General features: G+C 42.6%; 2 protein-coding genes across 2 annotated transcripts; one reads left to right on the top strand and one right to left on the bottom strand.

Moving 5' to 3' along the window:
* The first annotated feature begins 420 nt into the window (after positions 1-420).
* On the top strand, positions 421-6,684 carry LOC139768928 (uncharacterized). Its single transcript, XM_071699589.1, has 3 exons — positions 421-647; positions 4,250-4,723; positions 6,085-6,684. Exons 1-3 carry the CDS (start codon positions 633-635, stop codon positions 6,184-6,186), a joined length of 591 nt encoding a protein of 196 aa, XP_071555690.1. The 5' UTR covers positions 421-632; the 3' UTR covers positions 6,187-6,684.
* Positions 5,437-14,327, bottom strand: Nes (lysophosphatidylcholine acyltransferase 3 protein nessy). Its single transcript, XM_071699588.1, has 8 exons — positions 13,685-14,327; positions 11,052-11,159; positions 10,819-10,941; positions 10,134-10,249; positions 9,902-10,060; positions 9,584-9,820; positions 9,187-9,495; positions 5,437-9,069 (listed from the first exon to the last, which is right to left on the bottom strand). Exons 1-8 carry the CDS (start codon positions 13,806-13,808, stop codon positions 8,788-8,790), a joined length of 1,458 nt encoding a protein of 485 aa, XP_071555689.1. The 5' UTR covers positions 13,809-14,327; the 3' UTR covers positions 5,437-8,787.
* Positions 14,328-14,456: the final 129 nt, after the last annotated feature.

Here is a 14,456-nt window from a genome sequence, read left to right as displayed (position 1 = left end):
AAAATAAAGTCGAAATATTGAGTAAAATAATTGAACAAAAATGCACTTTGGTTTAATATAATTCAACCCAAGTAGCTACACGTTTCTTAACTTTCGTTTGCGGGCGGAATCTGCGCGCAATTGCCGCCGATTGGAATTATCGTGGATACGCGAGAGAATAAATGCTTTCGTTTCGGCGGTATATACGGAAGGAAAAATCTCGGCCAGGCAGCGTCAGCTAGATCGTCGCGTAAATCGTTCCGCGCGACGATGAATCTTCATTTTCTGGAGTACTTTCATTTTCTAGCTGTGTGTCGCGCACCTTTGGTCCCCGCGAATCGAACCGCGGCGGCCGAAGAAGAGGAGGCGGCGGCGGCGGCGGCGGCGGCGGCGAACGATGACGATGAAAGAAGAAACCCCCTTGAGGAGGCCCGCGTAACGACGGCGACGACCACGAATACCGGCCCACCTTCCTGTGCCTTCCTTTTCCGTGGGTATCCCTCTCGGTGGCCTCTATAAAAGTTCGGAAGAGCCTCGACCGCACGCCACACGCGTGAAAGCTCGCAAGTGAAACGCTCGACATTCCTCTTTTTCTACGTGCCTCACATTTCGGGAGTACCTTGAGCCTCCGGCGCGCACACACGTGGGAGAAAATGCGGACCACCGCGGTAAGTAGCGAGCGCGACCGCGAACGTACGTTCTTAATTATCGAGTTATTCGAGTTCGATCATTCGGTCTCCTATCCGAAGGCTCGCAGTCTTTGAAAATAATCGGTGCATATTTTTTTCTTTCCATCATTGTTACTTCGCGTCTCACGCGCTGCAAGTTTGGAGATGAATGCGAGGTGACCGCTTCGTCGCGAACGTTCTTAATTATCGAGTTCGATTATTGTTCTTGTACACTGTTAAATTCCGTAGTGTCAAATTATACTCAATTTGAGTTATTTTTAATTATTTCTATAGGTCACACACCACTGCTGCTACTCAATAGTTATTAATTTAACTAAAACAATGTTAATTTCACTAAGTCAATGGAGTTAAAATAATACTGTTTTGTGTTAAAATAATAAATTTCGACAAAAACATGGTAGTTAAAAATAGCAAAATGTTATTTAACTTAAAGTATTGGTTTAAATTTTATTTTTTAATATTTAACAATGCACCCAAAGGCGCAATTATTTCTTCAAAGATAATTGTGTGTATTTTTTTTTCCATCATCGGCGTTACTTCATGTCTCTCGCGCTTCAAGTTTGGAGATGAGTGCGAGGTGACCGCTTCGTCGCAAACGAACGTTCAAATTATATACTCAATTTAAGTTATTTTCAATTATTCCCACAGGTCTCTATTGCTCCTACTCAATATGTCGTTAATTTGACTAAAACAATGTTAATTTAACTAAATGGAGTTAAAATAATACTGTTTTGTGTGAAAATAATAAATTTCGACACACACATGGTAGTTAAAAATAACAAAATGTCACTTAACTCAAGGTATTGGTTTAAATTTCATCCTTTAATATTTAACAGTGTACTCAAAGGCGCAATTATATCTTCGAAGATAATCGTGCGTATTTTTTCTTCTCACCGACGTCTCTCACACTTCAAGATTCGAGATAAACGCGAGGTGACCACATCGTCGGTACGCAAGAATATCTCAATTAAATCATTATTCTCGAGTGAATCGTTTACGGCGCGATGCGAGAGACGTTGAAAATATCGAAGCGTCACGTTTGCCGTTTTGCAAACATTTATACGCGGATGATCGTGCGCCATGCTTGTCGGGAAATCGTTTTACTTCGATGACTAATATATTTACGACGACGAGCGTAATTTTCCTGGTGAATCGCTCTCCTCGAGCCGCGCGATTATCCGAAGGTGCAAACGAACGTCTCTTCTGCAACGTTCAAGACCGGTTACCAAATTTAAACGTCGATTGACGCAATCCTCTTGACCAAGTGAAACGCGTAAGTCAATTGATCGAGTGGCCAGGTGCATTTAATAGGAGTAACTTTCGGTTCGTTCTTACGAAATCGTCATGCAATCATCGCTGGATACATCCAGTCACTCGTCTCCTTTTTGTCTCTTTTCTTTTTGCGTTTTCACCGCGTCGACAAGGCATACGCGAGATTAATGATTCGTATACGCGAGGGAATTTGTCGAAAAAGGCATCGGGGATTTATTCGAGATGTCCCTCGAACAAGAGATGTTGCTCCGTCTCGTCGAGGAGAACCCCGTGTGCGTTTAGCGGTTCCAGCGGTTCCAGCGGTCGCGTCGGCCCCTTTTTTATCCCAGTCGATGGAAAGCGACGACGTGATCGCGTTTTCCCGAGGAGAGGAGAGGAGAAAAATCCGTCGAGCGTGCATCCCACTATATACGCGCGAGGTGCATCGGCACGAATCTCATCGCGGATCAAAACCGCGCTCGCGGCGCGGCGCGGCGCAGGCAAAAGTAAAAGGGGAACCCGCCTAGACCGCGCTGCTCCCGCTCTGTTCACCGACACCGACACCGACACGGTCTCGATAATTATAGCGCGAAAGAAGGAAAATGGGGAAAGCGCGGCTCCAGAAGTCTTAGCACGCGGAGCGGAGTTTCGATGCGGCACTAAAAGCATGATTAAATGATCGGCGCGGGGGTCGTTAAGTGAGTAGGAAGCTCCGCTCGAGCGGAGTGAGTTATCGCGCACATCGCATCGCACGCCGCGCGCGTCTTCTTCCGTTTTCGCGCTAATGGAACATGCCCGTCGCGGCGCGGCGCGGGAATGGGAAACGCTATTCGGAATTTAATGGACTCTCTCGCAATATCTCGGAAAGAACGCAAATCGAGAATTCAAAGATATCTGTCGGGGCGCAGACGAATGATGGTTCATCTAAGAGAGCGTAATTGGCGTGGATTATAACTCGCCTTCCTGCTCGCGCGACCGTAACATTCGAGATTTAAATTATACTTTTAAAACGCGCGCGATGAGACTAGCTCTCAGCGGTGAAAAAAAAGTAAAATTCATTTCCCAAGAGATGAAAATCACTTATCTTTCTCTCCCCTTCTCCTTCTTTGATTATACTTGGTGATTTTTATTTTAAAGTAATAATAAAATAAAATAATACTCTCTCTTTCATTTATTAAGACTCGAAACTTAAATTTTATGAGTGTCCACTGTATATTATTTTAAATTTTTAATCAAATTCCAATTATGGACGACTCGTCACTTTACGCGCTGAAATACACAAGGCTTTGGAAATCTATAAAGCATTACAAGCTAACGAAATCTTAGATAAAACGCGGCACTTTGACCCTGTCTGTCGGAAATTGACCAATCAAGTGAAGAAGAGACGAATGTAGCTTATGTGTGGGGGCTTATTGAAAGTCGTTAATCAGTTTCTTGACGCGTCGAGTATTTACCCTTTTACCGAAGATAAATACATGAATAATCGTGCGTGATTACGCGAGTCAGATCGTACGGGGAGTTCGCAATAAACGAGCCATTGTGCTCGCACAATTTGGCCGATAGCGGCCGAGAGAAGTCGCTAAGTGGAAGTGTCTGTCGCAAATGAGCTCTTTAAGCGAGTTAAGCAATATACCATGTCGCGTATTTTCATTTCTATTGATCCTGAATCGCCGTGGACGAGGTAATCGGTAAAATAATTCGCTGTTACACGCTTTATATCGCGAACGTGTTATATTCGACACGCCACTCGCCTGCGATAAATGATCGGCGAGTCGTTGATCTCGCGGAGAAAATATTGTAGCGTAAGTTACATAAAAAGTATAATCCGTTTTACATTTTTCGCAAAGCTGGAATGTAATGACGTAATATCTGTTACTGTGAGGAGTGGCAATCAATTAATCGTCTATTTCGCATTAGTTAAAAATTATAATGTATATTACGAAAGATTATGCAGACTCTTCACACCAGACCGGCTAGAAACTTGTATATTATAACGACGCCTATGCTGTAATCAGCCAATCTCTCGTTGCTATCTAAAAATTACTATATATCGGTATTTTCATTAAATAGCAAAATGTACGATTTAAATTGTAAAATCCTTTCTCGAACTTGGTTTTCTCTGAATTGCATTAAAGAGTGTACTGAATAATCGCAATTCTTTTACAAAATATAAAACGCAGGTGAAATTTTTGAATAAAGATATAATTCCCGTCGAATGTAAATGCCGCGGTATGTCTCGGGATACAGCAAAATCTTTATCGTAACTTTCGCTACAATTCCCCTCGTTAACATTACAGTCACGATCACGCCCGTATTTTCACTTTTAACAGGGCACGATTTTCGCGATCGCCTGCTCGTCGATCGCGCTGACGCTCGCGAAACCGGCGCCGGAGCCGCCGGTGAGCTCGTACTTTCCGTCCTCCGGAGGAGGTGGCGGCGGTGGCGGCGGTGGAGGATACGGACCGCCCGCGGCGGCTTATGGGCCGCCGCAACAGAACCCGGTGATCCACAAGCACGTGTACGTCCACGTGCCGCCGCCGGAAGCGCCGGAGTATAGGCCGCCCAAGAACATACCGCAGCCGCAGCCGCCGCAGAAGCACTACAAAATAGTGTTCATCAAGGCGCCGACCCCGCCTACGCCGACCGCGCCGCAGCTGCCGCCGCTACCGCAGCCGGACGAGGAGAAGACGTTGATCTACGTCCTGGTGAAGAAGCCGGAAGAGGCGCCCGATGTCGTGCTGCCGACGCAGGCACCGACGCAGCCCAGCAAACCGGAGGTCTACTTCATCCGCTACAAAACTCAGGTAACGGATCTTTCTTACCAAACACATGTGACTTTGCTTCGCCAATAAATAATTAACAAATTGTGATTCTTTATTCCAAATTGGCTATCTTATATCTGATATAACTGTCACAACTATATTAAATAAAGATAGTCAGTTTGGTCGAATAAAAAAATCATTGTTGATCTGTGTCTTTCTCTCTATAAAACTTAAGTAACGATCTTTCTTTCCAAATATGACACTGCTTCGCCAGTAAATAACTAACAATGATTTTTTTCTTCGACCAAACAGGCAATCTTTATTTAATATAGTTGCGACATGACTATATTAAATAAAGATAGCCAGTTTGGTCGAATAAAAATCATTATTGATCTTTCTTCCTCTTTCTTTTTTTTACGCTTCGGCGGTGTAATTCACGCAGTTCTCTTGTTTTCAACGCAATCGCTTGGACGCGCGCAAACTCGAACCTCGGCAAGGATAACGCACGACGTCCCTATCGTTGGATCTAAATGCAATGCGTTGCGCAATTTTTCAGTTGCTCAAACGCGCGTATATATCTACAGCTGGCAGCCGCTTTCAAAGCGGTCTATCGAGAAACGATTTCGGCGAATGTCGAAAGACGAAAGTGTGACGTCCTTGCGCGGCATATAAATTGCTCATTTCGATGATAGGAGCGAGCGGCGCGGCGCATGTTTTTGCATAGGATACGAAAGGATCCGGATATTAGGCGTAGATGATATTCGCACGTCATATATTTCACTTCATCAGACGAGTATACGACCTTACTATTAGTCGGACGCGAATCACCTTTCCACGGCTCGACTGTAAAAAAAAAAGAAGAAATTGTCAAGGTGATTGCCGTGCCGACAATTTGAATAATTACAGAGAGTTTCTCCTCGAATGTCGCTTCGTAATGCCGCTCTAAGCGAGCTTGTCGAGATTTCTACTACAATGTGTCGCAGATTGCACAGGGATTAATTGTATTGTACAACTCTAATATCGCTATATAACTCTTCGTTACAAAAGATATCTTTCGCTATACACGTCGCACTCCGCTTAGTGCGCTACAAGTATCGAGAGCCCCGATCCGCTTGCCGATCAAGGGATGTTCTTCCGCGTGGCGTACAATTAACCGCTGAAAAAAATCCCTCCAGCCTGAGCTACTTTCCTTGAAATTGCTTGCCTTGCTAGCTAAACTACTAGATATATCGGCGAGAATTAAATTATGCGAATACGAAGACTAACTACCGAACTCTGCTAAACTGCCATCACAGAAAAGATCACGGCCGAGTGATAGCCACAATATAAAATTCATGTATGCGCCACGTGTCGTCTCTCTCTCTCTTTCTTGTCTCTTATGTATTTATTTTTATGCATTACAGAAGGAGCAAGGCGGCGGCGAATACGGGCCGCCGGGGCAACAACCGGGGCAACCCATCGACAGTTACGGGGCACCGCAACCGGGCCCCAGCGGACCGTACTAAGAATCGGTCGTCGCATGAGCGCACATCACTCTCACCCTCGAGACCCTCGGCATTTCACGGAGACAAATATTTTACGTGGTGACTACTCTCGGTCGTTTCGCAATACGCGACGCGACGCGAACGCGGGCCCGGATGGATCTTAATAATCGTAGGAGGGATGTATATATATCGCCAGTATCTCATAAGATAGGCCGCATGGTGTTTGAAGGTGCTTAAGAGGCAGACGCTTCGTGTTGCTAAAGCCTAATCGTGATGTCGCTCGCACACACACACACACGCACACTCACACACGCATAGATCCACACACACACACACACACACACACACACACACGCATACGTAACAATAAGTCCTTGAACGACTGAGTGCCGACGTTTGTCGCGGTCCTCTGTTGAAAGAAATGTAAAGAAAAAAATAATTTTTATATACGAGACGTCGATGTTTCTTTTGTATCTTTTAAGAAAATAATCGTAAATACACTTTTTTTATATCAAATAACTTCCGGCATTATTAATCACTTCACCGCCTTTCTCTTCGCTAGTCTTACAATCCGTTTCTCTCTCTCTCTCTCCCTTTCACTTTCGAACTTCTTGTTCCATCTTTTACTAATGACGTGACACGAAATCGAAATTGTTGAAATCTAGATCGCAAGCAAACTTGCAAGTGCAAACCTTATCATTATCCTTGAAACAACGTTTTAGAGAGTCCTGAACTATACTCGAGAATATACCTATTGCACAAACGTGTTGCCCTATCTGTCGACTAAATTTGCGATTATATCATAACGGTAACGATTCCCACGAAGACGTTTGGAACGTATGATTCCAAGATAAGGTATTCGCAAGTATTTAATAGCGCATTTGCCGAGCGTGCTCGCATTAGTATTAAGTACGAAACAAACGACCGGCGTGAATCTTAATTCTCAAATTAATTTGAGAGTTAAAATTCCACCGTTCGCGACTTATCAACTACGTATAAGGGTCTCACGTCAGGAAAGTCACGTTGGACCGTCCTGTTAGTTTCAACTCTATAATAAATGCTATCGGCAAATGTATGCAATATAACTCCTGACTGCGCTACGCTTGTACACTCCTATTTCTTCCAGTATCTAAAAATTTGTAAACCTGTATGCGACTACGTCAAAGACTCCAGAGACTGGGCGTACTTGCAATCGATAAATCAAGGTCGTTAAGCGAAGGATTACGAATCATTTTTTTCGTCGATCTAACTTGATCGCACGCGAATGCGATAAGAGTGTCAAAATCGCAAAGTATATCAGTTTCTGAACACTTTGTTTATATATCGAACTGGTATCCACTAATATCTCTTAATTTCGATGAGCTGTGTGTTCGAAGGGCTGTGTGCATAATAAGAGCCGCGTTTCTACTGCACGAATAGATAGCTAGGTACATCGTTGTTAGACTTTTACCTACAAAAATAACTGCAAACGTATAAGATTGAAAATCGCTTCTCGCGTCGCTTTATACCGTATATTGACACTAATAGAGCATGCATATACACGGTAAAAGGTACACACTCGACTAGAATCACGGTCAATCTGTTATCGTCGTATTTACATCTAGAGAGGTACAGCAAACGCGTTTAATCGCATTAGATCGGTAAAAATGTAGCACTACGATAAAATATATATTTCAACTTCAATCGTGCACGATATCGCGTATACCTGACTATGTTCTTTTAGCTATTTTTGCACTTACAAAAACCACGGTATTATTCTCTAGGTGTTCTCTGCAACGCAATTTCCCTGAAATTATTTTAGCGATTTGGACGTTCTTATTGCGTTACCTAAATGCACAATAGCCTCTTCCTTCGAGTCTTTTTTGAGATATTGTGAGACACTTGACTATCTTACGCGGTCGCTACTATTATATTCGTAACAATCCTTATCGCTAAAAGGGCATAACGCATTTAAACTGATTTTATTACAAATGGAATACATGTAAATAAAACTTTCCAATCGAACACGCTACATATACAAAAATACGATTGAAAACGCAAGAACGTACTGTTGTAGGAAAATACTGAAGTATCTAGAAACTATTTGCTGGAATCGCTTGAATTTTTGTGTCGTAAAGTTTGATCGTAGAAACGTCCAAATACAGGCACACAAAATTCCCGACCAGCGGAATTTTCTCTAAATGGTGCGTCGATTTACAAATTGAAATGTTCTTAGCAGTAATATCCGCGCATATATTCCATCTACCACCGTCATTTCGTTTCAGCGATAGATTCTTCAAGGGAGAATTTTTCACTCATGAAACTTGATCGTCGAGCGTATATTCAAGCCATGGAAATTCAGCATTATGAAAGGATTCACAGCCGTTACGAAACGCGATAGTGATGGTAATACGCTTTATTATTTCCCGTATCTTCCGTATTGGATATGCGCTATCACATTTCTCTCTGAAGACTAAGTGACTGTAAGTGAACGTAACTGTATACCAGCGTACCTTACACCACAGCTGTACGTCTTCTCGAATATCGATTCGCAACGAACAACGGTGCGAAAGAAAAAAAAACCAAGTACAGGGGCAATGCCTCAACGATGTCGAGGGAAAAGAAAAGAGAGATTGTGCTATCTTATTCTTGGTGCGATCGCTGACGTTCATGTCTTTGACCAATCAACCGTTTAATGTACGGCGCGAGGAGCGGGTAAGAGAGGAAGAACACGTGTCCGCAATAATACAAACTAGCGTAAACTTGATTATACCGCGGATACGAGAGAAGTACGAACGCCACGAGGACGTATCCCATGAAAACAAAAGTGTAAAGCTTCATAAAGATCCAAGCGAGCATACGTGCTTCCCATCGCGTTTTCAGGAGCGTTTGCACTTTCTCGCTGTTCTGTAATACTGGTCCAATCTGAGAAAAAAAGAGAAAGCGAGCGGGACATGAGGATTAAACAAGCAAGCAACTGTCAAATGTCGAAAAACCTGCGAAAGCTCTTTGTTTGTGCGAGCCGTAATTGTATATACTTACGTCTCGTTCAAAGTACAACACGATAAATTCCATAAAGAAACAGTGATAGTATCCAGAGTGAAAACCGTGCCAGAGGGCAAGGAAAAGCAGCGTTATTAGTTGACTGTATATTTTTGAACCCAGAAACTTCAGCCTCTTGTAAATGTACTCGGCACACCAGTGATTGGTGTTTATGTTGAACGAGAGAATGTAGTGATTGAACTGCGTGGTAGTTTCGAATGTTCGCAGTTTAACGTTCGCGCAACCGTCCCATTTAATACGACCTTTGGAATCTTTTCCATTATGTGTGAGACCAAAAGTGATGCACACCTGAAATCGAAACATTAAACGATAACAACACAACAAGCACATACAAATAAAAATAAACAACGTTAAAAAATCTGTTTCAATTACGTACCCCTTCTGTGATTAGCCAGACGCTGACGTATTTGTATAGATTGATACGGCCCCACAAGCCGATCAGCAAGCACTTCTTTATTAAATTCAGCTTCTGGAACGATGGTTCAAAGAGATACTGATCGGAAACGTAGAGTGTGCCGATTTGGAATATCGCTACATATATGAATCCGATGAAAGCTCGTAACAATCCCGCTGACACGCAATCCGGCAGCTTAATGGTACCAGTTCGAGGATCCTATAAGAACATGATACTTATATTAAATGGAGAACTAAATGATTCGTCAATAGATTAGTATCTTTCTATTCATCAACGTACGCGTTCTGTGAGATGACCGTTGACATAGTCCAAGTACCGTCGCATACTGAACTGCGGCCCGATGAGGAAGGCGCCTGGAAAATAAGCGTACGCCGCAATTTCCAACAGCGACGGTCGCTCCTTCAATGCCACGCGTTTTTGACTATCGGACAGCTCCTCCTACAACACCGTGATCGTTACGCCGCGAAATGAACGAGATAATAGAATTATGGAAAAAAATTGCGTTTCGTACGTCACGTTTTTGACCGTCCCATAAATTAAATGCAAGTCCTATTAACCTAAGGGTCAGCACGCACTGCGGCATTGTCCATTTTATATCGTAATCTTGGGTACTGGTGGTGTAATAGCCTGTATTGGAAAACAATTTATGTTTAACAAACAACAATTTGTTTAAATTGCTTTGTAGCTCGAAACGATCGACGAGAGAAAATGAGAAAACGATGACGCTCATCACGAAATAAAAGCAAACGATTGCGAAACTGAAAAGTAATATTTCGACAAATTACAACAAAAATTATTATGGTGTAATATTAAAAAAATATATTTAAAATGTTTGTTATTTCAAATTATCGATACAAATTGCCCGCAACTTTTCGAACATGCCAAAGAAAATTCCAAATGGAAGGCTGTAACGCACGTAATGTAAGAAAATTGTCGTTCTTCGTTATAATTGTCGTTTAATTCTTACATTTCAACTTTTTGCGCCGTTCTAGTTCCCAGGTGCGAAAAGTGAATTTAAACGGTAAATCAAAGAAGTTTTCTGCTAGAAACCTTGAGCGCATTATTTTAATTCCACGATAACCGCGCCAGATAGCTTGAGAATAAATAGATAGTGCCGCAGAGTATAAATATGTAAATATATCCGTGGTTTTTCGAGGGTGAATAAATTTTCAAATGTATCGTCATTGTTGCTTTACCGTAAAGTAGGTACGTCATGTTGAAGAGGAACGTCACTACGACGGACAATGCGCTGCTGCCGAGGATCGTCAGGATCAGATACGTCGCGCATACCGCCGTCGATGAATGGAGTATATTACAATCTGTAAAATCATTGTTATTGCCATGTGATCATCTTTTATAAATATACGAGCGTCGGCGTATCATTTGCGTGTCATTCTCCGCGAATTAAGATGCTGTTCAAGTGAATTACCGTAATTCCAGTAGCCAATTGAGAGACCGCACGCTATAAAAAATAAGTGCTGACGAATGGGGTCTTTGCCGTAGAGCGTATACCTATGGAAAAGGGCAACGGGAAATCCTGAAATCAAATTACACATCAAGTTAGAATTTTTTATAATTTTTTCCTCGGTTATTAGCTCCACATTAATTATCTCTATAATTTTCTGCGTCTTTTCTACATTTTCTCTGTTGTATATCGATCTTGAATGAAATAAATATTAATCTGTATACAAATTTTATATACGCGTATAAAATCTTTATATTGCGATTCTAAAAGTCTCTAAACCTGGCCAAAATTATTTATACAATACTTATATAACTTATATTATTTTTTAAATAAATGTCGTTTGAAATAATTCTTATAATAACCAAGTAACACATAATACGTGTATCTTGTAACATTGCAATAAATTGTCAGAACGAACGGCATTGGTTGAGCCATTTATATATGGATGTCGATCACATATTCATTTATCATGAACACCTTTAAATATCTTCGTTAAATATTTTACGACATCAGCAAAGGGGGCAAGTTCTTCCTTCAGAAATTCAAACTTAACATTCAGATATCACATTAAAAACGAGATCTCAATCGGGCTTTTTTGTAGGCCTATGAACGCAATAATTTATTGAATCAAAATAAATAAACCATATTGGAAATAAATATCGTTTAAATATCAAATATCAATGCTCATTTGGTTAAAATTAATTGCTCCTCCACAAAATTTTAACCAAATAAAGTAAAAACAGACGTGTTATCTCATATCTGAAAAAAATCCCAGAAAAATAATTAAAAAAATACTTTTGACGCTATAGAAAAAGTAACATAGAAAATTATCTATTTTTAATATTCCTTTTAAATAGAGTAAAATGAAAATAATCTCGAGATTTGTATAATCTTTCGATATAGCACAATAAAAAATCATTACAATTACCACAAATTGATAATTAAAAAACGAAGCTTTGGCCTGTTTTTGAAAAAATTGAAACCACTGCGCGTTGTAATGTTATATTACTAATGTAAGCAAGAAATAGTGTAACGATTGTTTTATAATTATTTTATTGTTGCAGGTATATTTATTTATAATTATTACATATCATACGATTATTTATAATTATATTGTTATATATCATACGTATGTATGTCATCCAACGATTTTTTTGCCTTACAATTAGATGCTCATTCAAACTCGCTCGAATTCGCTTCATCTCGTTTTCTCTGATAAACTGTTATAATTAGAAATTCTAAGATTACAGCCAACATAGTAAAACTGAAAATTTTTAATCAGATAAAGTATCAAACGAGAAGCGAGAAACAAATTGCAGAGCTAATAAGTGTTTCCTCTTTACTTCCCTTTTTTCACTCCGCCGCTTCTCGTTTTATCAAGTCTCATTATTTGTAGATACAAGCGCAACTTTGTGCTTATCATATGCCTGTATTCTTGGCATTCTTACGCAATCTGTCTATTTAAACTCTGTTTCTCTTACGTTCCGTTCCCTTGCATCGTATGGTAGTCGCCCCTTTTGCATGAAATATATTTTTTTTTTCCATTTTCTTTATGCTCTTTTTAATCATCCAACTTGGAACCGAATCTTGTAATGTCTTGTATACAAAGTAATAAAGTTATCATTATTGTATTCTTGCTAATCATACATCTTCGACGCTATTTTAACAGTAGATCGTCTAACGCGTAGGGTATTTTTCTATTGTCCGGACTAAATTCTACCAAAAGAAGAATGGAATTCGACCTTATTAGGACGGAACAGATCACACCTGTTTTTTAGATATAGCGATGTATCCTAGCGTAACGTGGTTATGTAACGTGACGCGGTCGTAAATAAACACACTTGTGCATATATACATATATATATCTATATATATGTCGCACGCACGCGCTTTTTTTGCTCCCACATATACATTTCGTATTATTTTACGCTGACTAAACACACGTAATATATTATTATTGCGTGTTATTGAACAGGGGAAGGAGCGATTGTTGGCGTACGCGGGACCGAAGAGTGCAAGGTACAAAAATTATAAAACATCTTAAAATATCTTCCCCGTGCGTAAAACTCTCGGAAGGTGAAACGCGATTTTTCAGCGTTAAATAAACAACAAAGGACAAAGAGCCTGGATCCGAATCTGCGCACATGCCTTTTTACGGCCGACACGGAAATGAGACAGTCCGAGACAAAAGAGAGGCTGCTGACAGTAGAGTTAGTGTGTTTTTTAACGATTAGATATGCAACCTTCGCGTAGGAGCAATTACGCCGTTATAGATTACTATCAACCGTATCGCTATACACGCTATAACGACGTAACGCGAGGGGTGTCCCCGAGGGGCTCCGCGAGGACGGGGGTGGTGATACGGGGGGTGGGTGGTCGCAGTTCGCACGCCGGCGATTCGAGCGGACGAGTCATGAATGAACCACGGATCGATTTCGATTCGCGGGAACGAGGAATCTCGAGAAACGGGAAAGAGGGATGAAGGGAGGGAAAATCGGGTCCCGCTTCTCGCGGATCGCCCCTCGTCGAGATCGTCGACGAGGCGCGGCGCGGGTGCTGGAAACGGAATTGAAAAAGAAGAAACGGGTTAGGTTTACCTAGCAGAATGGAGACGAGGAGACGCAGCGCGGGTTCCGGAGCGCCGAGCAACGCCGACAGTCTCGCCAGCCCGCCCGGGCTGTGCGTCACCGCGCTGTCCATGATCGGCGACGATGAGGACATTGTGGACGACGGAGCGGCGGACGACAGCGACGACGATGCGTGGCGACACGCGCAGCGGCGTCGAGTGTATTGTATATACGCGGCGCGACACGCTACACTCTACAGCATGGCCGCGTCCGTTTATGCGCGCGCGCGCGCGCCTGTGTGTGCGTGTGTCGCACCTTTTATCAGCAGCGAGACCGCCGAGACGTGCCGCCAGACTCGGCAGCTGCCACCGTCAGCAACGCGTAAACCGTCACTATCGAGCTCTCGCAGACTCTCGCTCCCCGGCCGCGGCGCTCTCGCGGCTCTCGCGCGGAACGGAACGGCCGCGATTAACCTTCGCCACCGTCGTCGCCACCAGCCACCGTCGCCAGTACTGACCATCGCCACATTCGCCACCCGACCACCGCTACTGCCACTGCCAAGTTTAGTGCCAAGTGCTGGCACCGTCGTCGCAGCAATGGCAGTGGGGTCGGGGTGACAACGGCGACGTCGTTGACGACGCGACGCGACGCCGTTACCCGGACGACGCGGCCGGCGGGCGTCCGAGAGAGACGCGTCTCGCATCTCGCCACGTCGCGTCGCGTCGCGTCGCGTCGTTTGCGACGACGATGATGAATCAGACGCTCGGATTAGATTGGAAAATTAGAACGAGAGAAAACTAGG

The sequence above is a fragment of the Temnothorax nylanderi genome, unplaced genomic scaffold (assembly GCF_030848795.1).
Source record: "Temnothorax nylanderi isolate EJ_2023f unplaced genomic scaffold, tnyl_v1.0 TNYL_tig0019_pilon, whole genome shotgun sequence".
NCBI classification, from domain to species: domain Eukaryota; kingdom Metazoa; phylum Arthropoda; class Insecta; order Hymenoptera; family Formicidae; genus Temnothorax; species Temnothorax nylanderi.
The sequence above is the reverse complement of the archived record's forward strand: the minus strand, read 5'-3'. Positions and strand labels throughout refer to the sequence as shown.